This window comes from Amborella trichopoda, chromosome 13 (assembly GCF_054954075.1).
Source record: "Amborella trichopoda isolate Santa Cruz 75 chromosome 13, AtrichopodaSantaCruz75HAP2 v2.0, whole genome shotgun sequence".
NCBI lineage: Eukaryota > Viridiplantae > Streptophyta > Magnoliopsida > Amborellales > Amborellaceae > Amborella > Amborella trichopoda.
In genome coordinates this window covers 30,055,234-30,079,777 of record NC_142348.1, presented here as the reverse complement: position 1 = coordinate 30,079,777, position 24,544 = coordinate 30,055,234, and the positions used below count along the sequence as shown (strand labels likewise).

The window sequence follows — 24,544 nt, the reverse complement described above, 5'->3', positions numbered from 1 at the left end:
TGTCTTTCTCTCTCCACTCTTCTTAAAACACAGCCTGTAATGCCTAGTGTCGACTATGTATTTCTCTCTCCGTTGTTCTTAAAACACAGCCGGCAATGCCTAGTGCGACTATGTCTTTCTCTCTCCACTCTTCTTAAAACACAGTCGACAATACGTAGTACCGATTGTGTCTTTCTCTCTCCTCTCTTCATAAAAAATACAATCGACGATGCCTAGCACCGACTATGTCCTTCTTGCCCCTCTCTCTCTAACACAGCCGGTGATACCTAGTGTCGATTGTGTCATCTCTCTCTTCTTCTTCTTATGAATGTGCACGCTTGTGTATGTTCATCAAAGAGGCAATGTGAGGTCTGTTGACCCACCTGTCTTATAATATTTGCCATATATGTGTGATTAACTAAAACATGAGAATACAAGCCAAAGGAGACGATTCCGAACCAGTTTTACAACTGGGGGGCTTTCTTCGTGATCTAAAAGGGTGCCCACGCGAGCTAACCCGAGTAAGTCCCTAATGCACCTTAAATTACTCTCTCATCGGTTGATAACACCTGCGCTTATTCTCGAACGAGGTTCCCGAGAGAGTGATCTCAAAAAGTCTCAGGTCTCCCTGAAACCAGATACACGTGCCGCCCGATCATCCAGATCCGGAGGACGAGATCGAGGCACTTAACCAGGGTGTCTAGATCTTATTATTTTTATGCCCAACACATATGAAGCCTCCCCATGTCTTTTTACATCAAAGTGTTGCGAGAGGAATGTATTTGTCTCCAACATGACAGCCATTGAATTACTAACTGTTAGCATGTCAACCACATAAAGAAAAACAAACACAACATCATCCCCACTTACCTTGACATAAATGCAGTAATCGTCCTCATTAGATGTAAAACCCGCCTTAGTCAAGTCCCTTGAAACTTGACGTACCATTGTTATGATGCTTTCCTTAAGCCATAAAGGGATTACTAAATTTCCATATTAGGTTTTTTTTGCCCTTTTCAATGAACTTATCAACTTGTTTTATTTAGATCCCTTCTTCTAGCTCCCCATTCAAAAATAATGTTTTTACATCCATCTAATAGAACTCGAAATCAAAATGGTAGCAATTATGGCAATCAGATCCTAATGGATAGGAATTTAGCCACAAGGGACACGGCCTCATCATAATCTACCCTCTCTTTTTAGGTGAAATCCTTAGATACACGTTATGCTTCCTACTTTTCTAGCTTCCCTGTTAATTTAATTTCTTTTTGAAAATCCATTTTCACCTTCTAGGTTTTTGTTCAGTAGGTAGAGGAACAAGTTCCGACACATGATTTTTTTTACTGTAGTGTTGGACAATTCATTCATAGTGGTTGCCCATTAGTTCTGTTCAGGATATGCCCAGACATCTTGATAGGAGCAAGGTTCAAGATCAAGGTTATCTTCAATACGTTCATAGTGCTCCGTAAGTAAATGAAAAATGCATATCTTTTTGTAATTCGGTTATTTCTCCTAAGGGGTGGAGGCTCGGCATTTTGTGGCTCAACCTTGGCCCTAGCCATCTCATATGTATTGGCCTCTTTTTACTACATCTCACTTTGAGGATCTCATCCACAAAGAAGTTTGTGTCCTCACTCTCAAGGATAGCCAAATTCTCAAGTTGAAGAAGTGATAGTTGTTACATGGCCTGGGTATTTAATGAAGATACATTTAATGGTATTAGGTTCTAGTTTCGTCTCATTTTGGGATGGGACTAGGATATAAGCAATGCACCAACATTCTTAGGTGGTCAAAAGATGGGGCACAAGTAGTAAATATTTCATGAATAAGAGAGGTTGCACTAATAGAAGTACAGTTGAGGATATATCCCTAATCAGGACTAATTATTCTAGGAAATATAGGGAGAGCTTCGCATGTCCCATCATACTTCGCACCATTTCTACCAAGATCTTATTCTATTTTTCGACAACTCTATTTCGTTCAGTTGTGTACGCGGTAATGATATAATAGTCCATGATAATCATACTCAATACATAAGTCTTTAAACAGTTGTGTGGTGTAGTCATCGCTCCTATTAGTTCTCAAGACTTTTACATTCTTATTAGTTTTATTTTCTACCTCGGCCTTATATTCCTTAAAACAGTCTAAAGCTTCAAATTAGGAGTGTAATAGGTATACATAATTATCTCTAGTGGTCATCTATAAAATGAAAAAGTACCTCTAGCAGCCCTTGGTTGCTACATTCATAGACCCACATATATCATTATGGATGACTTTTAAAATGTCATAAGCATTATGAGCTTTCAAGATGGATCTCTTGTGTGTGATTCGTTGGCATGTAACGAAAAGGGCCAAAATCCTCAATATTACCAATGCAATGCATATCCATATGATAACCATGTTTTGGAAGTGAGCTATATATATATATAGGAAAAGGTTTCTATACTTCCCCTTCAGTATAGAAGATCTATGCTTCCCCTACCATCCAGCCGTCCAATTTTGATCAAGAGAACTGCTCTCTGTTTGATCTTAGATCCGACGTCTCAAAGTATTTTAGTTTTAGTGTTTTTTGTACAAATTGTATGAATATGAAATTTTGTACGTACCATCTTAACATTGGGGTGCACCTATAAAAAATATTTCTTTGATAAAACATAATGACCAAAATACCCCTTAAAACCTTTCAGGGGTATTTTGATTATTTTATTTTATTGAAAATATTTTTTTAATATTTTTCGCTAGTGCGAGTTTAATAGAGGATTGAACATCCAAAATTTGGTGTCAAAATAGTTCATATAAAAAACATTAAAAATAAAATAGTGCAAAGATAGGATATTGTGATTGGGGGCATTCTTAGCCCTCCATTCAAAATGGACGGTTGGATAAGGGGAAGTATATAAGTTTTATACTGTAGGGGAAACATAGAAAGCTTGCTCATATAGGGAAAGGTCTCTATACTTCCCCTACAAAATAGAAGATATATGGGAGGAAATTGAAAGTCTAAAATCTTAAAAATTGGGGATTATGCTTCTTGAAATAGCTAATAAAAAGTAATAGACTTAAAGCAAATTCTTTAATACTTCTAAGATGGGAAAGAGTTTGGTTTTGGTTGCAAGATTGGCTTAAGTGGGAATTCTACCGTTTTCGCTGCCAATAAATTTTGGCATTGTTGCATATTATTCACATGCCAAAATGTTACATCAAAACGGATACGCAAAATTATTCAAAAATAACCATTTTTTTGGCAAAAATTCCACTTCAACTTCTTCTAAACAGTAGGGAATCTTGAGCTAACACTTGAATATGTCATTTCTCTTGTCGAGAGATTCCTTTTAATATATAGCACGAGGGTATGCTAGCCCGGATGGCAGGAAAAAAAAGCTAGAATTTTCATGTCCATGCAAAACATTGCCCACAGGAACTCTCACCGGTATTTCGACGATATCTCCACATCTATTACACATCTCGGCACGAGATTTGGTACATTGCCATCATCATCCATAACCTTTGTTGGTATATTGTAAGTCACGATCAAGGAATGAATTGCAGGTTATCCAAGGCTCGAATTGTGTTCAATTTCATAAGGATGCATAAATTCACAATTTTGGAAATTTCAACAGGCCATAACTCGATCAGTTGGGGGCGCTTTCAATTATTCTTGATGCAAAACAATAGTGGTAACACCCCCCTTCAATTTTTCGGCCTCCATATAACAAAAGGAGACAATATACCAATGAAATTAATCAAAATAAGATTCTGAAAAAAAGTGCATAAAGCCCCAAAATCAAGAGTAGCCCAAAAGCTCCTCGGATCTTGGAGTTTCTGCACAAAATTTACTACAAAATGATTGTGGCAGCCCAATCTATATTTTTTCAGCGATAGATCATCCATTTCAGTGCCGAAAGATGAAGAACAAATAGCCCATACTATAGGCATGGGACGAGGCTTCTTTTTGGAGGACTTGAGTAAACATATGGCCACAAATTGATTCTATTTTTATTTTTATTTTTTCTTCTTTTATTTTGGTGAATCATTGGGGAATTTTTAATATTTCTACTATATGAAATCTAGGGTTTCCTACACCAAGCAAGTTACACCCAATAAAAGAAAAATGTTTTAAATAATAAGTAATTGAGATACCCCTAAAGTTATTTTAAATAAGAATAACCAAAATACCCCTTAGAGTTTAAGAGGTATTTTATAATTTCTTTATTAAAATATGTTTTTACTTTTAATGGAACCCCGAGTTCATATAAAAATAATATGAAAATATTATCAATTAAAAATGTGGGTCATGCGAAGCTCTGCTATTGGCGCAGACATACGAGAGAATTACGTAATGCCCCAAGGCCACGCATACCCTGTTGAAAAAGTCATTTCACGTGGCACTACTTTCAGCAATCCTGCCATATACAGCGACTCATACGGATTGTATATCGGGATTGCCAATAAAGACCATTTATTATTTAAAAAAGTTTATATAGAGCCAAGGCTCTAAACAATCAAATTGAAACTTATCCCACAACTTTCATTTGAAGAGGCTGTTTTGATCTTCAAATATCCTCAAAGATCATCTCGATATCAAGATATATGGATATGAGAAAAAATAGATTTCAAGTTTTAGAAATAATATATTTTACAAAGTATTTTTGGACTGTCAATTTTCAAGTTTTTATAGATATGTCGATCTACATTATTTTTTAATCTTTAAACTTTATAAATGAAGATGAAAATATATTTTAAAGCTATCACAAAGATTTTCAGTATTGAAACCATATTTCTCTATACTATTTGAAGGTAAGCTTTAATTTGATTGTTTAGAGCCTAGGCTCTGTACAAACCGCACCCTTTATCTTTTATTACAATCATTCTCACTCATTCTCACTCATTAAAAGTCAAATTGGATGGCTGGGGTGAGTCACAAAGTTTTAGAAATTTTATTTTTTTTAACTGTCTATTCAATAACACTCTTACTACTGCCCATTTTAAATTCAAAGGACAATAATGATTTTGACCTCTACATATAAAAGATAAATGGTTTCTTTGTAGACAAGGGCAAGCTTTTTATGCTTCATCTAAAAAATAAAACTTATATACTTCCCTTTATCCAACCGTCCATTTTGAATGGAGGGCTAAGATTGCCCCAATCACAATGTCACATCTCTACACTATTTTATTTTTAATTTTTTTTCTATAAACTATTTAGACACCAAATTTTGGACGTCCAATCTTCTATTAAACTCGCACTAGCAAAAAATATAAAAACAATATCTCTAATAAAATAAAATTATCAAATTACCCCTGAAAGATTCAAGGGGTATTTTGGGTATTATATTTTATCAAAAAATTATTTTAAATATTTTTTATAGGTGCGACCTAATGAGAAGATGACACGTACCAAATTTCATATTCATATAATTTTTATAAAAAAGTACAAATAAAATATTTTGAGACGTCTTATCTAAGATCAAATGGTAAGTGTGTCCCTTGATCAAAATTAGACGGCTGGACGGTAGGGAAAGCATAGATCTTCTATGCTCTAGGAGAAGTATTGAAACCTTCCTTGTAAACAATCCCTTAAATCGATTGACTATTCCTATGGAGACCAACTGATTCTCGACGCCAGAAAAGACAGTTCGGTGAGTCCCCTATACGGATTGCTTGATTTTAAATCTAATTGGATTGACCTATTGAGTCTTATTGACGCGAATTGGTTTCATTTTTAGATCTAATTGGAAGTTAGCTCAAGATACGAATACGAGGCAGAACCACTATCGAGTATTTCAAGTGATTTCAACCACTCTTTGATTGCACGAACCAGCCACGGAATCCATCCATGGGGTGGTTCCAAGTAACCGGGAACCGGTCCAGGTAACCTGCCCTAATTGGGCAAGTCTTGACCAGGCTATAACTGGGCACCGGTCTGGGTAACCTACCCTAATTGGGAAAGCCTTGACCAGGCTATAACTGGGAACGGGTCTGGATAACCTGCCCTAAAGGTTAAAATAAATTCAAAGAAAAATATGAAAAATACATTTAAAATATAACTAAACAAATCCATCCAAATGAGATTAGATTAATAAAAAATTAAAAAATAGATTTTAGAAAAATCAATTTATGCCCTGGGGTGTTTTAAACTTAACTCAAAAAGATGAAAAAAATATAAAAAAAAGTATTTATAATTAGAATACTTCACAATATTTTCCAAAACAATAGACAACTTTAAAAAATACTATCGATAAACAATTTTTTATTTTAAATTTTTTATTTTTTGTATTTTATTTTATTCATTTTTTAGGTTCGGGTTGTCGAACAGTGATTTCAACACTAGCATGTCGTGCTCTTGCTACACTCTGTTTTTCTCAAAATTTCGTCCCTCCGGGACATACGAGGACCCTGTTGAAAGGTCCCTTTCCCACTTTTCTCTTATGAACAACAAAGCTACTGGAATCCCTTTCTTGACTCCCCGCAAAACTTGCAATCTGGCTTTGAAATGCTAGAAACCACTTGCTGCTTCAAAATGCATGAAACCACTTGCAGCCCACCGTAAAACACCATTCACCCCCGCTCTCTCTCATCCATTTATGATGTGCTTTCATCTCAGCAGTTACACAGAAACCCGCATTTTTGCACTCGAGTCTCAACTCAGTTATGGCAAACTGCCTTTCTACGAAGCATCAGTTTTGGAGGTTTAAAAGAGGAAATAGAGGGGGGCTTTTTTTTTTGATGGGGTAGCAGGTTATTGTAACTGGAAAGAGAGAGAGAGGCGTACACTGTTGGGTGGCTAACGGTTTAAGGCAGTATACATATCCCTACACATTCATTTACTCCCATCTCTCTACCACAAATTCTTCCGTTCTTGGACATTCACACCCCCACCTCATTTGTTCTCTCCCCTTCTGCCTCCCCTGAGCAATCAACCGATTGTGTCAAAAATCCACTCTCTCATATCAGTCCTCCATCCAATTTAACATCAAATGAGAATAATTACCACCTCCATGTATAAAAGATACAATAGTCACTTTATAAGTAAGTACTAGCAAACAACCATAGAAATTACGTCAGCAAAAGCAACAATCCACATCAAAATCCCCGGGGACTCCCACACTTATTTCAATAATTTTTCGTTCAGTATATTGTTTTTTGAAATATCACCAATGCAGATCCTGATTCCATGTTTTTAAAACACATTGCTTCCAGTTAAAAGGATAGCAAGCACACAAAAATATTATTCTAAACATATCCTCATAATCAACGAAAGCAGAAACACAAGAGTTACCTACATAAAGTAAACCCAACATCCATTCAGGGTTTAAAAGCATACCCTTTTTAAACAAATCCAGAGATTCAAATCAAACCTAGCAGGAGCACAAGACAGAATGTGCCTCGTAACAAAATAAAAATTCTCCAACAAGCAGTAACCAAATAAAGAGTGTTGAAGGGCTTGCTTCTATCGAATGAAGCAAGCCTTTCTAGCCCCCCAGATGCAAACCAAAAACTAAATCCACTCAGCCTACATAATAATCTATCAAGTCAAATCAAATCTCTCCCCAAAACCAAGCATCAAAAGTTTCTCACTCCAAAAAACCAAAGGTCAAAAAGCTATCGGCATGGAGTGCAGAACACTCGCAAGCAAATTAAGAAACTAGGGCATCATTCAAGGACAATGCTGCCAGCTGATCCGCAGGTGCAGCTCCTTGCTGCTGCTGTTGCTGAGCAACGTTCCTGAGAACATCCATGGCTTCAGCAACCTTTGCTTTCAAGGCATCAGGGGACTCCAAAAGGTGGAGCACCTCAGTCTGGTCCATCTCCAAGAGCATCCCAGTCACCTTTGCCGCATGGTCGTGCTCCAATTGGTCGACCAGAGGGTACAGACTTTCCCCAAGCATCTAAAATCAAAACCCGTTTAATCAGGACAACAAAATAAAAGCAACCATCACCTGAACGTGCCAAAAGCTGTAAAAGATTGCAAACTATAATAATGATGACTACGGAAAAATAATAAACCATTGGGTCATCACTCCCCAATCTCATTGCAGGGAACATGTCAAATTCTGGTGGATCCAATTCTGAGTAAACATCCATTGATTGGACTATGTTACCTAAAGGTCTATGCTAAAATCCCAGAGACTGAAAAAAGCCATCAGTAAGGTTTATGGTGATGGGTAGAGAGAAAGGAAGGCCACCAGAACATGACATGTTCTCTTTGGGAAAACCGGAACATGGCAGGCATTCTTTAGTAAATACCCATACACAGCGTATGACCAAACAGTGGGTGCCACTTTCTCCCAGCCCATCTATCGGTGGCATATAGACAACCCATGGTCCATAGTACATAGCATAATTTCCCTTAAGAGGATTTATAGCAAGCTCACTATTTAAAAAAGGGAACATGAAAAGAAAGCAACATCATACCGTCCTCTGCTGTTCGGGAGTAGCATTGGCAAGAGCTGAAGCCAAAGCCCCAATTGGAATGGGCTGCGAGATTCCTGACTCTCGCAGTGGCACACTCCCCATGTCATATGGAACAGAGAGCATGCCTCCAGCAACACCAGGCAGTGGAACATCTGGCATGTTACGTCCAGGCGGGTAGCGGTAAAGGCGTCCTCTAGGTACCATCTGTATAACAATATATTAGAAAACAAATCAGAATTGTCTTGACAAGAGAGAAAGAGAAAGAGATGAAACAGAACCAAAAATTTATGTTTCATGTTGAGGCAAGAAAGGCACCTGCTGCTGAAGCAATGGCAATGGTTGCTGTGTCTGCTGCAATGGTGCAGCTCCACCACGCCTTCCCCCAGGTCTCTGCCCCCCTTGCTGACCCTGTTGGACCAAAGGTACAAAGAAGTTTGGAATAGGAGCACCACCAGGCCTCATGCCAGGGACAATTTGTTGCTGGTAACCAAACCCGGGCTGTCACGGTTTATAAAATAAGAATTGTCAATCTAAAGAATCATATATCAAATCCTTGTGTACAATGACAACTCATCCATATATGGATGATGGATGGGAATGCATGCATTACCAATTCAACTGATATATATCATATTCCTCTTTCAAGACTAGAAGAGTGACCCAGAAGAATTAAATAAAAAAGAGAGTAAATCAACACATATGGACAGGTTACTATTCGTAAAAAGCTTTACCCATTAAAATGCAATCAATAAAGTGAGAAGATCCTAAAAGTCAAATAGATTGCAAACTTATGGCATTCAAAGAGGACGGTGTAGTATCAAAAATATGTGAAAGCACATGCCTGCAGGTCCACAGATACATGCATAATAGGCAATGAAAAATCACCTAGCCTTACATTTTCAAGCCTACATATAAAGCTCCATCCGTTCCCAACAAAGCATGCCATATTGTTATAGATGTGCTCGTAAGCACCCATAAAGATCCACACCCAACCGCATGCAAGGAAAAAAAATGAATGCACCCTAGGAGTGCCCACAACCTGGCATGTGTGTCAGTGCAGTTTTGTAGCATATGTAAATCATTATACAAATGCAAAAGATAAGCTGCCACGGATTCAATTTCAAGTTAGAATGGCTACAAATGGGGCAAAACCAACTGGGACTAAGAAACCAATCCCGTTAGGCTACCCCTCGTATGTTGAGCTTTCCAACCATGCAGGTGCACAGTAAAAATATGTTAAACCCATGGCTTCATGTATTTTGGTATGCACATATTATACGGGAACAGTGATGCAAATTATCTTCATACATGAGAGAGAGAGAGAGAGAGAGAGAGAGAGGGAGCTCATAAATGTGGAAGTGTAGCTTGTTTGTCATTATGTGGCAAATGAGATAGCAAACATACTAATACACATTGATGCCCAACCACATAAATATTGTCATCAACGCTTGTTTATAGCCCCAGCATCAATTTGTCACATGCATATTAGGAAAAGTATATAAAGAAATCATTAATTTTAAGCACTCTTCTCCGTCAGATTTCAAATTGGATAGTTGTAAGAGTGTTATGAACTAGACTCAGAGTTCAAAAAAAAAAATTCTTGAATTTTGTGACACACCACAAGCCATCTAATTTGACATTTAATGGCTACAAGCAAACATGACCTTGTAACAAAGATAAATGGTCTCAATAGTATACAATCCCCACATAATTGCTACTTAAAAATTTCCACATTTATTTCCAATTTTTTCAATTCTTCCATTTAATTTGTTATGAACTTCCGCAAATGGCATTTTTTTAAATTCATAACTTACTCCTAAGCAATGTGTAAGAACTGAACCGGACAGGTCGATTTGAAGGATTTGGGGATTCCCCTCACCCCCTCCCTCCTCCCTCCCTCCCTCCTCCCTCCCTCCCAAAGAACCAAGGGCCAAAGAACAATCAAAATCTTTGCCACAATCTATTCTCTCGAAAAGGCCTGAAAATGCAAAACCACAAACTGTGGGAGGTTTGCTTAAGTTTTTTTGTTTTGGATTTAAATGTAATCCCACGGGTTCTATTTGGCGGCATAAAAAAAGACTATTAAAGAAACATGTTTGCTTACAATTTTAAGGCCTTCTACATTTTCTAAAAGCCGCAAAATGCAAAACCCTAATTACATAAAAATAATAATGAGAAGAAAGGATTGTATGACTGTTCACCTTTGTTACAAGGAGGTCACAATTGCTACTAGCCATTAGATATCAAACTGAGTGGCTTGGCGTGTGTCACCCATTTTTTTTTTTTTTTTTTTGTGAATTTTTTAGTCTAGTCAATGTTCAACCACCCGATTTGAAATTTGACAGACGAGAGAGTGTGGTCTCCTTGTATTAAAAGGTAAATGGTCACCCTGTAAACTCTTCATAATAACAATTAGTGCTTGCAATTCTTTTTCTTTTTTAGTTTGCATTTTTTGTTTTAAAACTTTAAGGGCTTTTACAAATTGTACAAGTCCTTATAAGTATAAACAAAAATCAATAAAATAAAAACAAAGACGTCTTCGATTTTTTAAACTTAAGGGATTTTGTAAAACCCCTTAAAAAGTTTGTTTATTTATTTGTTTGATAATTATTTTTTTACTTATTTTATATTTTTTTCATTACTCTCCCTTTTTAAAATTTTCCCTTGCTATTCACATTTTTTTTTTTTCTAAATATCAAATTCCAACCAGAGTGGTACCTCACCTATTCAATCACCAATCCAGTTTTAACAACATCAGTCCTAAGACATCCGTTATAACAAACCATCACCAGAGCTATTAAAGGTCCGGGCCAGCCCTAGCCTGAAACACCCACGGAACTGTGCAAGGTAGACTAGGGCCACCCAAACTCATGATAGCCACGCCCGAGTAGGGCCCAGCCTAAAAAAATCTGAAATGGATGCATTTTGGGTCTATAGAGAGTGAGAGAGCAAGGGGTTTGAGTAGTGGAAGCTTATATTTGATATAGGTGGAGAGAGAGAAATCTATCGACTTGGGAAGAGAGAGAGAGGTCAGGGTCTTCTAGTCTGGTAAAACTGGGTGGAGAACGAATTTCCAGGAAGTATTTTGGCTCTTAGGTTTGGGAAGAGAGAAACATAATTAGAAAGGATATATTCAGGTTCTCTGGTTTGGCAGAGACAGACACAGAGAGAGAGAGGTCATGGTCTGGGTAGAAAGAGACCTCCAGGTCTTCCGACTTAGGCAAAAAGAGAAACGACCAAAAAGGGTATTTCTATAAAGTCATAGAAATGGGGCATTAAATAAAGGGATTTGAGAAATTGTAGGTGGGTGAATTAGGAATTTTACAAAAAGGAGGATATTTTGAAGTTCCTAAGAAATATTAGTGCCAAAAGTGAGGTTTTACTCATCATTCCATCATAGATATGAGAATTAAAAGTTCCCTTTGAGATATGGTGCAAATGCCTCAGTATATAGGAGAGGGGAACATAAGCAGGTTCAAGCATGTAGAGTGCAAATTAATTCCGGTATTCACATGTAGATTTGAGCAATAAATCAGACAAAGAGGGAAGGCCAAAGGAGAAGAAAGAATGGGACCCCAAGGACAAGTGCGCCTGGGAGGTGGGGGTGGGGGTGGGGGTGGGGGTGGGGGTGGGGCAGGTTGTGGAGTGAAAGGACAAGTGAGAGGATCTCTTGATCTTTTGTTATGGTGCATAGAAAAAATATTTGGGCGTTCAATAGGCTGGGACTTTTGACTTAATAAAATACCATAGCATAACAAAAACTAAACCTACCGCATAAGCTTTCCATTTTCAAGATGACCCTTTTAGGCATGTCTGACCATGTGATGATATATATGATACTGGAGTTCCACAGCGAATCTAAAATAGGATGTGGCGCTTTTGGCACAAGAACACATAAATTTTGTTGTATCAAATATCAACCCAAACCTTAACAAACATCATAAAACCCGAGAACTATAATTTCAAAAACCAGCAAACTCATCACCTTGAATGTCGAGATTGAATAAGCATAATGCTGAAGTAAATGAAATCTTCAGATTAGCCATACAAAGATATAGACTCAAGGCCCAGTAAGATTACCTATTCAACCAGCCTCCTAAGCATAGGTATAAGGGATGTCAATGATTCAAAACTGTAACGTTCTTTGCACAAATCCAAATGGTAGATATGTTTACTCACAGTTGTACCATATTCAACTGCAACCCAAGTTTCACCAGTTCAAACCTTTGACCTAAGGACACCACGAATAGTAGCTCCCACAGCATCACAAGGTCCAGAGGTTGATGATCACGGTTCTTTTTTTCTTTTTTCTTTTTTTTTATAAGGTTAACCTTTGATCATGATTTTTCATGTCCAAGACTCTTAATGGTGAGATTATGAAGAGATTATGATGACAATCCACTCCACAAAGAACATTAAAGCAATGACTCTCTGGGATGCCCAATTTACAATCTCAAGATGATATCTAAAAGGACTCAGCATTCTGTGCACATGCTACAGACAACAAATGCCACAGGATATATTATCACCATTTGGTTTGACTACTTGAGAACAAAAGCCACGTTCGAATGGACGAAGATTTATCCTACAGCAATAGGGTCACGTTTTAGAGTTTCTCGGACCAAATCTCAGCATAACTCCAGATTTTTTATCCAGAATTCTGCAACAGCATTTTTTAGCAGATTATCGCAGCTCACCTGGAGTATCTCACAAGGCATGACTAACATATGAGATCTAACACTAAGGTGACAAGCTTTCTTCCCATAGATAAGAGAGATTTTGACACACAAATATATAACTTGGGCAAATTATATTAAATACTCCCCTGATTTCACATGAGTGAGACTACAGTAAGAGTTGATGCCTACTTCAAATGGTTTGAAGAATGTGACCACCATATAGAGAAATGGAAGTAAGAGTCATGGAAGGGAAGAAATTCTTTGATAACAAAATCTGTACATTTAAACTTGAAGACAAAAGGAATTCACAAGCACATTGGATATTTTAGGTATGGCTGAAATCCCATTTAAGATTTGACAAAACTGTTCTATAATTGAAACCTTCACATAAAAATCAGCAAAATTTGGTTTTATATTTGGAGAGATCCATGGCCTTCTCCTAGGCTTTATCAATGGATATCTAGACATACACTCTCAGCATTCCATATAAAATTCTGTCCACAAAATTATTTGGGATTTTATTAATGAAGCAGCAGTAGAAACCTGTTAAGCCTGATTTTGCAGCCCCAGATTAGGTTCAGCTACTAATTCAATGGATAAGGGCAAGTTTGTGTAGCACCACTGTAGTTCAAGTATTTTATCAATTTCGCATTTCGCAAGTAGAAAAATGAGTTCCTGTTAAACAAGGTAACGAAAGCGGTAATATTTTAAGTCCTAAAACCTATGCGCTAGGGGAGTCGAACACTATTTTGACTCCTTTTAGATTCCTACAATCACTTCTGCCCTAAAAATCACCCCAAACACCTTTTAAGATGAATCATTGGAATAACAATCTTCTGCAATGGGTACGCCTTTGTTGTATATAGAGAAAATCAAAATGTATAGATGCATAATCATTATAATATTATGCAATTCACTGACACAAGGCAAGCACAAAAACACAACCATGTCAACCATATATCAAAAATATATTTGTTCTTTGGTTTTGCAAATATGCCCAAGGTTTGAATTGTCACCACTGACCTACCCAAGCAATCTTCATAAGGCTATCATGTGAGGGAATTAAAAAAGCATTACAGATGACATGTAAAACTTGTCCAATCTAAATTCACAGGATAAGATAATTTTCTGCAACAGGCATGCCCATATACAGAAAGCACAAGTACATACATAGGCAGATAATATGCAATTTACTGACAAGGCAAAGAGCACCAAATGATAGCATTGTCAATCATACATCAAATTGCTTTTATTTTGGTAGGTCAAAAGCAGTATGCAAAAACAAGAGTCCAAATTCCATGGCTGACCTCCCCAAACAATGTTCCATTAGGTTATCAATTGAAAGAATAAAAAAACACATTCCAGATGATATGTATAATTTACGTCTAATCTGAATTCCCATGATACCAATGCCAATAAAATGGTAAATAAAAAGGACCATAATATTATCCCAACAAAAAACAAAAAAACAATTGCAGAAAGATGCATGCATAAAGGCCACCCGCACGAAGGAATGTAACATTTTGCATGAGAGATACATGGAAATACAAGACCTGCCAATTTATAGTAATAGAACTACCTGTGGTGGAATAAGCGCCGGTGGACCTTGACCATAGAATAATTGCTGTCCCATTCCAGGATTGCCTGGAGGATACAATGGCATGCGGGGGGCTACAGATGGCGCCAATGCAACCGGTCGCATTTGAGAGAACTGGGCCTATATGCCAACAGAAAATGCTTAATAAGAAATCCCATCAACACAATCTCAAATTCTTCAAGTTTTCTTGAAAATTTTCAAAGACACAGCTATCAGTTCCAAAGCATAAACCTGCAATCTTGCTCTTCTATCTTCTTTACGCTGTGCAAGTGCTACATACAGAGGCTTGCTAACAACAATCTTTCCATTCATCTCCGCAAGCTATTAAGCAGATATTAATGGTACCAATAGTTTCAGAAGTCTATTATTGAAGTCACAAATGCACTGAAGGAAGCCACAACTTCCAGCAGCAGCAAAATTAATAAAAATGTAAACAAAAAAAATGCAACTTACAGCACGGGATGCTTCCTCTGGAGAAGAGAAAGCCACAAATCCTGAACCTCTGCTTATCCCATTTGGATCCCTCATTACCTGTTAAAAGGACTTCAATAAATAAGCTCAAAGAAGAGAGCAGAGCCAAGAAATACAGCTAAAGCATAGAGATTAAGCAACAACTAATTACCAGTCCCTGGTTCTAAACAACACCTTATGCTTACCTTGCATGATGTTATTGTACCAAACTCAGAAAACAATTCTCTCAGCTTATCATCACTGATGCTATCATCCAGATTCTTCAAGTACAGGTTTACACCTTGAAATTTGTCAACTATGTCCTTCATAGTCTGCTCAAATCGCCCTTTTAGCTCTTGTTCTCTTTCAGATTTCTTCTGGGCTTTTCCAACATACCATTCCTTATCATCAAATTTCTTCCCATTCAATCCTTCAACAGCTCTTGCAGCATCATCCGCATTCTCAAAATTAACAAAACCAAAACATTTGGACTTTCCATCACTTTCCCTCATTACAACGACACTGGTGATTGTTCCGTACTCGCCAAAAATAGTTTTCAGGTCCTCCTCAGTCGTGGACTCCGATAAATTTTTCACATAGACATTATTAAATTTTGTCTTGTTAGTAGCACTCTCTCGATCCTGCTTACGAAGGAACGGACCGACATAAACTTGTTTGTCGTTTATGAGCATGCCATTCAGCTTCTCTATAGCAGTTTGGGCAGCTTCCTCACTATCGTACTGCACAAACCCATAGCCTTTAGACTGACCAGATGCATCTGTTGCAACCTTGCAGGAAAGGATGTTACCAAAGGCGGAGAATGTTTCATGAAGTGCCTTGTTATCAATTGCCTTATCCAGGTTCTGCGTAAGTGTATTCACCAAAAGTATGAAACATGCTAACAGGCGATTCTTTTTTAGTAAAGAAAATGCTTGCTAGACAGCAGCTTCCAGCCACAACTTTCACTAGCATACACTAAAAATGCAATAAGCTAGAAAAGAAATAGGCATCAATAAGATAACAATCGAAAGAAGGAAAAAAACACTGCACAATAAAATGCTCTCAATAAAATGCTCTCTCATAAGCACACCTTAATAAATATATTGGCAGCTCCGCTTTTACGAATACTCGGATCCCTGTGAGAATACATTATTCGAATAGGTTTCCCATTGAGTATGGTGAAATTCAGCACTTCCAACGCTCTTGCCGCTGCCATCAATATAAGAAACAAAAGAAGTAAGAAATGGCACAATCAAAATATAATGATACCATCACGAAGCGAACCAAGATAGGGAAAAAAATAGATAAAAGAGCTACAACAACTTTTCACAGGCTCCATATTGGCAAGGAATTTTTTCTTTCAAATGTACTGCGAAAAATGGAATTCAAATGCATAGTCCAAGCTAGTCCAACATGTGAGAGAAGACCCCAGATAAGAATCTTGAAACTAGTATTGTTTATTGTTAATGTAACGAGTCATGCAACAAAATTTAAGGACATGGAAAACATAATACAGAAGCGTCATTTATACCTTTTCTTTAAAATCTGATTCTTATAATTCTGTTTGTTATCTGCATAATATTGTCATGTTTCAGTCTTCATATAAAAATATAAAGAAACACCAACCATAAAGATGCAAATCCTAAAAATTTAGGCGAGATATAAGTTGACACATAGTGGAAGTAAATATTATTTCAAACTGGAGTATATGGGGGACAAAATCAAGCTTGCTAATAGCTGCACACAATTTAAACGCATGACATATGCAGTGAGCATTTTGGAGTATTTAGATCGAACAATACACGAGAAACATTGGAGTATTTAGATCGAATAATACATGAGAAACAGAAGACAACAAATGGAATAGGAATGAGCAAAGGGAAGACCAGCAGTGGTGACTTTCATTGTGCCTCAAGTGTTGCAAAATGTACTTCTATAGTGATGAATATCATCAGTGCCATCTCAGAATAAAAGGAAGTTAAACGTGCTAAGGCATGGAAGTTCTTTAATATTGTCTGAACTTGTTATTTTTTATGACATGGCAATATTGGAATTCTGGGGGAAATATTTTCTTCAATATTATCTCCTTATTTTCCGCTAGTTTAGCAGTAGAATTCAAACTTGGGATATTATGTTCAATCATCAACACATTAAGCAACCAAGCCCAAGCCCACCTCCTAGAACATTACAATATTTTGTCTTGGACTGGTAAGCTGTGGATTGGAACCCTTGACATTATGTTGTGATTTCTCCAACCTAATCACAGAGTCAAGAGCTCCAATGCACTCTCAATTTTGAAAAATGGATGGAAGAAAGCAGTGCATACTGATGCACCAATCCAATAAATATATCAATAATAGGCATCCTCCTAAAGAATGCCACCAGACCCATTCAATCATGTCTCAAAAAGTCAACTTGTGAAAAGATGCCATTTTAAAACAGAGATCCAAGAAGCAAAAACTTCAATCGCACTAAAAAAATAACCAACTTCTTCCCATCACTTTCAGCAATATTATTTTTTGATATGCTAACACGTAACACGAAAGAGAATTTCACAAACATTTTGAATCATCCATTCACTATATAGGTAGTATGTTCTCCATAGATATTTGAAAACGGAACATGGATGATTTCCAGTAATAACATTATTGCAATAATTTCAAGGAGGTTCTCATAGGCCTGTTTAAGGAAATCTGCCATCAAAAAGCCCATGATGAAAGAAATATGGTTTGGACAAAGCATTTACATCGGTCACAATAGAGCTCTCAATTCATTTCCATATTCTGCTGAAAATTCTATTGTGTATCCTCCCAACTTGACAATTGCACCACAGGCAAACTCCTCAAGGAACAATGGCTAATGGAATTAAATTTCCTGTATGTTCAAACTCTTTCAAGTTCGTACATTAAAACTTGACTCCTGAATTCATGAAATCCTCGTCTAGTTTCAATACAGTTTATATGACTTCTTGATAGATCAAAAGAGGAATACTAACATATCCAGAAAATGAATCATCAAAAAGAAAAGATTTCTATTACCATCACAAATTGCTTGGTCCTATAGTGTGATCCAAAGGAAGCTGCAGGTTACTTTAATTTAGGCCTTAACTGAAAAAGAACACGTATTTTAAATGGAAAAGTTCCATATAGTCATCATTGTCACTCTTCAACTTCTTAGGAAGGGAAAAATTTTTGATGGTTAATTCTTCTTGTTTTCTTTTTTGGGAATATGCTAACTTCAAGAAGGGGAGGGGGCAAGCAATAAATACATTAGAAAGTTTCCAGCACAAACAATCGAAAATGTGTCTGAATACTATATGGAATCCACCACCAATATATCATACTAAGATAGAAGATTGTCCCTTAGCGAGGCTTCTTAAAACTCTGCAATATTATATTCATGACAAACAGGCATACAATCAAAGTGCAATAATACGGTCAAAGAAAGCAACTGATGTGATAACTTTCAAAAACTGAAACCTATCAGCTCAAAAGAAAAACCCTTCCACATAAACCATAGACAGGTAATAAGCAAGGGCAGCAATGAAGAGTGTTCCAAATAAACGCATAACAAAAAGAAAGCTTAACAATTCCGTATGTGCATGCATCAGCAAACAGTTCCATTGCCCAATAATAAATTTCCCTAAAGAAACCACCAAAACCTTGAGCTTCATAAATTTATCTTCAGAAGCATCAAAGAAGAGGACAAAAGTGTTTCACAATTATCAAGATAGATAAAATCCCCAATTACTATGCAATATTAAAGACATCATCCACACCAACAAAATAGAAGCGTTCTCTCCACAAAATAAGTGACTTACAATCCTGAGTGTTGCTATAGTTCACATAGGCATAACCAAGAGAGCGCCTGGTGCTCAAGTCCCGGCAAACACGGACCGACACCACCTGGCCTAGCTGGCTGAAGAGATCATAGAGCTGAGAATCAGTGACGTTCGCTTCCAAGTCCCCAACATACAGAGATGTCGAAACAAACTGGTTCCCACCATTGTTAGCCGCATTCTGAGCCGAGAGAGGGGGTTGGGGTTGGATTTGAACCTGAGCCATCTCCAGATCTTCTTCTTCCTCTTTTTTGGGTTTTCTTTTTCTTCTTTTTTTTCTTTTCCCTTTCCTCTTCTTATTGACCAGAGACAGAAACCCTAGCTGAGGTTACCACACGAGGGATGAAGTAGTAAACCCTAATCCTAACCCTGACTTTGACAGAGACAGACAATCTGATTGATTCTTCAGCCAAAAGCACTCACTGATATACCTCTTCCCCCCCTGAAAAAGATTTCAGAAAGGGAACCCGAGATAAATGATGAAGCCCTAACAAAAACCGACACACAAATTTTGAACTGGTTTTTTGTTTTTTTGGGCTAAAGAGAATCTCTGAGAAATTCTAGGGTCTACTTTTTTTGGGGCTAAAGAGACTCTCTGAGAAATTCTAGGGTTTTCTTTAGGGTTGATGAATGGGATCACCTGGAGAGAGAAACTGACATGAAAACACAGGATACTGAATTTTTTTTGTTTTAGGTTTTGGAAAGAGGAGGATGAGGAGGACAGGGAAAGTTTGGGAGGGCAGCCAGCACTGCACCGCACCCGTTCGGTCTTGACCCGATCGTTTTTATATAGTGCCTGCAAAACCCTAATTTAATTTTCGTTTCGATTCCACCGGTAGGAATCCGATATAACCACGTCGTAACATAAACCGGGAACTGACGAGAGGTTTCGTTTCCTCTGACTAATTGCTTCGTTATTATTTACCCAAAAGATTGCCCAGTAATTACTAAACTGCCCCTAGGGTTTCCTCATCATGGCTGATTTTGGGATGATGTAAGTCATTTCAATGCGATTTTATGGGGCACGCGATACAGTTTGTGATGGTTTCAGTAACGTCATGAGATTCTCCCCTTGGGCTGTGAGGCATGCTAAATATCAATCCCCCCTTTAAAATTAGGGCTCAATTTTTTGGTTCGGGCTTAGATTCTTTCAAATCTGGATTTAAAGCCGAAAAGTATATATCGGATCTGTAGATCCATAATATTTAATCCAAATCTAGATCTGAATCTAATATGGAACCCACATCCAAATCCGTTCCAATTTTGTACATATAAAATTAAAATATAATTATAAAAGTAACTTTATAATTAACTTTCTAATTTTGTACATATAACTTTTCAAAATTGCCCTTACTTAATTATGAATATATCACAAAAAGTAATTTTTTAAAAAAAAATAGACTACAAAAATAATAAATCCATCATTCACAAGTCTCTCTATCTTTAACCTTTTGTAATTTGAAGGGCTGTAAAGTTTAGATTATCCCTAATATATATGTATATTATTTTTAAAAGTCGGGTCGGATCCACATCAGTTCCACCTATACTCAGATTCGACCCAAATTACTATTCAGATCTAGATGTTGAACTCATATCTGAATTTTGGATCCAAAACTTAGATCCATACCTGGATCTAGATAGGATACGAATTTTGAGTTTCGGATTCATCCTGGGTAATTTCTCAACCCTACTCATAATGAATGTGTTGATAAATTTTTCAAATATACTCCTTTTTTAAAAAAAATTAATTGATACTTATGGAAGTTTTATATCAAAAATTCAAAAACATTATAAAATTTTGTGGCTTGTTTGGGACACATTCTCAAAGGAAAGAGTGTGATGGCAAACTAAGTCTCCATGAGTCACTCTCTCCTTCAAAATGAATCTGTTGATAATTTTTCAAATATACCCCTTGTGTATTTAAAATTATTTAATATTTGTGGAATTTGTATTGCAAAATAATTATTGAAATTCATAACTTGCTTGAGACAATAATTAATGGTGGTTTGGAACTTGACCCCAAATCGAGGTTTTACTAATACATATTTTTGTTGATTCTAGTATATATAAAAGTTGGTGTTGAGCACAATGTTGTTTGGCTGGCTGCAGGAAGAACCCAGAATACATGTAAGCTGGTACGTTACCCTGTTTGGCGCCATGAAGATGAAAACTAGTTTTTGGTTGTTTCATGTTAATGCAGTTTAGCCGCTGATTCTTAAAGTCAATGATTTTGTAGTAATACATAGCCAATTAAAACTATTTTTTGGGAATAAGTCATCCATCATGTAATAAATAAATTAGAAGGTTCAAATCATATTTTTTTGGATTTTTATAGGTCGAAATATGATTCTCTCTCTCTCTCTCTCTCTCTCTCTCTCTCTCTCTCTCTCTCTCTCTCTCTCTCTCTCTCTCTCTCTCTCTCTCTCTCTCCGTACACGACCTATATTACATCATATCTAGAATACTGCATCTCATTAGATTGAAAAAAAGATTACGAAGTTACATAATGAAAAGTTAAATACAATATCCCTTAGAAGAAGTCGAAAAGTACACTTCACATGGGTTCTTATCACAAGAACACAATCATATTAATCAAAATAAAATATTCCATGGCCGACGTTATACTAATCCTCGAAAACTCGATCCATGAGCTCCTTAGGAGATAGAACAATGTCGATCCACTTCCCTTGATCTTCATTAGCCTGAGCACATGTAATTTTAAAAAGATCAATAGTTGTCCCAACCTATAGGTTTTTCAAAGTAAAAGTTACTCATGTATTTGAAATTTACATGTACATACTCATCCCAACCGGGCCCTCCTATTCTCCTAGAAATTGAATCAAAATGGAAACCATGTTTTTTAAAGGAGGTCTCTAACTCTCCTATACTTAGACTTCAAACATTTGACCCTGTTTTTTAGCTTATCTCTGCGAAATACGTGTCCATACTCCTCACTCATCATGCTGCATATTTCTATCCAATCCTTCTTTCATAAGTCTGTAGCACCCATTTCTACCATGCTCTCTTACAAATATTTGTTATGTTCTTGCTTGATTTGAAAATGCTTTTTTCTTCGCCATTTGGAAGATTAACAGAAACGTTAGCCATCCTGGTTGTAAAAACGATATTTAGGCAACACTTATTAGCATTCGTTATAATAAAAGCATTAATATAGGCAACACAAAATTGTTTGAATAGAAATTTTCCTAATAAAAGTATTACAATAGATCACAATGCATGCACATAGATACAAAAGTTCATGTAACAACATAGTTTACATTATCCCCACATTGCCTTAACTAACTAGAAAGAATACAATTATCCCCACATTGCCTTAATTATCCCCAACATTCAAATATCAATTATTCGTATTGCACTACACTACAATTATCCCCAATATACTAATGGGGTGTGCACTACAATTAGGACTCACTCATGTTAGAATACAAAACAGATGACAATGATCATTAATTCTAACCTTCTCACTCGCCAGGAGTAGCTCATGACAGTCTTTATAAGCAAATTCAAAATCCCATCCACCAGCTAAGCAACAGCCTTACAAACTTTGACCTAACAACTTAAGAATAATACCTCTTGTCATTTGGCTCTATTAGGCACAAGTTTGCCTTTTGAAAAGAAAAACAATTCACTGTTGGCTGGATACATATTTGGTTGCCAGATCTAAAGCATGTTATATCTAATTGATGATATGCGTGGCCCAATTTAAGTAATGCCACATGTTAATGATATGTGTGACCCAATTTAAGCATATAACAACATATATTTCTAAATGACTCTATCTAAGAACCAAGATTTGTTAAAGTTCTTATTACCTTGCACTCTATACTAATTACTGTCAAAACCCAAACATGCTTCCACTTGTTCAATCTAGTACCACACATTACCATTACCCACCTCATCACAATTAAGAGATCACAAACTTTCTCCATATCCATTAAACAAAATCATTTAATCTAGACACCTTGTCTTTTGTTTTTCTTTTTTTTAAAATGAAAACTTATACAGAAAACAAGAAGATTATATTGCAGCAGAAGTTTAAAAAGAGAATGACTGGAAGTGAAACCCTATATACAAACAAACACTAATCCAATAAAATTTTGGGCTTTTGTTAAAATTCATAATTTACAATTGGGACTTCTACAAAAAGCAAGACTATGGAGAAGGAACCCACAAAATCAAATGAATAACAAATAAACACAGAAAAACAGAGTAATGCAAAAAAATAAGGAAACTCTATGATTCCATAATATGGGCAACCTAGAATTTCTCCCACATATGATAAACCAAATCAAGTATTTTCAGCACTAAACAAAGTGATAACAACCAATATCACCGGATCTTAGAAGATCTTTGCACAAAGAAACCCTAAATTTACATATCTACACCCACAAGTGAAATAGGCTTATAGAAAAAAAAAAAAAAAAACCTGGAGCTCTGATGTTAATGGAAGATGGGAGGTTGATGACCCTCGAAAAAACCCAGGAACAATGGAGGTCGACCTACTAATAATTCCACCAACAATAGATTTTTCGAGCTCTTGATAAAAATCTGTGTGAGAGATGGCAGAGAGAGGGCTCTCTGTGTACTGCTTCTCAATGGCAGAGGTGGGCACTGCAAACAAAGAGAGATGAGGAATAAAATACAGTAAAAAAGGAGCAACGGGCGGCGTGGTATTTGAGTAACATGGGAATTAACAAAAAATGAAATAAAAGTAATCCATGTATTTTGGGGGTAAATCTGTATTCTGGTTTTGAGTCATTTTGGAGATATGGGAAAACTCGAGCTAAACACTATTTTGATTCAAAACTAGGTTTTGTAAAAACTCATTTTGAGGTATACAGGATTCCCAAAACCCATAAAGGAAGTCAGGTATGATGGTCCCACATTGTTGAGAGGGAAAATATCTATTTAGAGGATTTTTAAGATTATAACTTAGGTTTTTATCGGTAATTCGGGCTTGGATATATCTAGGAGTACACTCACATAAAAAGTGGACGTTATTTGTGCATTATCTCTCCCTTTATCTATCTAATAATATCCAAACTTACATAAATTGGGTTGACCGGTGGTTTCTCTATCGCTTGTACCTATGGATCTTGTGTTTTGTTCAAACCAAATTAACATGTGCATTCAGCATAAATTTTGAGCATCAATAGACTTCAATAAATGGGAGACCGCTTAAATTTTATCTTGAGGGAAAAAGAATAATGCAATAGAAAATTTGTAAAACCGATTAAAACTTATGTAAAATATTTTAAAAAAATAACTTCTAAAATATTTATAAGTTTATAAGATTTAGTTTTCCTAGTAGAGTGCACGTGCTCTGCACATGATTTGAGTTCAATCTATATTAAGCAATCCTCTAATCGTGTCTTTTCTCTCCCTGACAACAACGTAATATCATTTATCTGAGTCTTTTCTCTCTAACCATGTCCTTTCTCTCTCTAACTTCTCTTTCTATAATTACATCCATTTTTTTGTACTACCATATTATGGTACTTCCTTTTTCTCTTTGAACACATCATTTATATATCTAATCATGCTTTATGTTCTTCTTCAGAGCAA

At 36.5% G+C, this 24,544-nt stretch overlaps 1 protein-coding gene across 1 annotated transcript; it reads right to left on the bottom strand.

The window, feature by feature from the left end:
* Positions 1–7,207: 7,207 nt before the first annotated feature.
* On the bottom strand, positions 7,208–19,720 carry LOC18444929 (polyadenylate-binding protein 2). The gene is made up of 9 exons (XM_006855081.4): positions 18,941–19,720; positions 16,211–16,329; positions 15,327–15,983; positions 15,124–15,201; positions 14,902–14,991; positions 14,653–14,790; positions 8,710–8,892; positions 8,395–8,598; positions 7,208–7,868 (listed from the first exon to the last, which is right to left on the bottom strand). The coding sequence occupies exons 1-9, from the start codon at positions 19,182–19,184 to the stop codon at positions 7,617–7,619; spliced, it is 1,965 nt and encodes a 654-aa protein (XP_006855143.1). The 5' UTR covers positions 19,185–19,720; the 3' UTR covers positions 7,208–7,616.
* Positions 19,721–24,544: the final 4,824 nt, after the last annotated feature.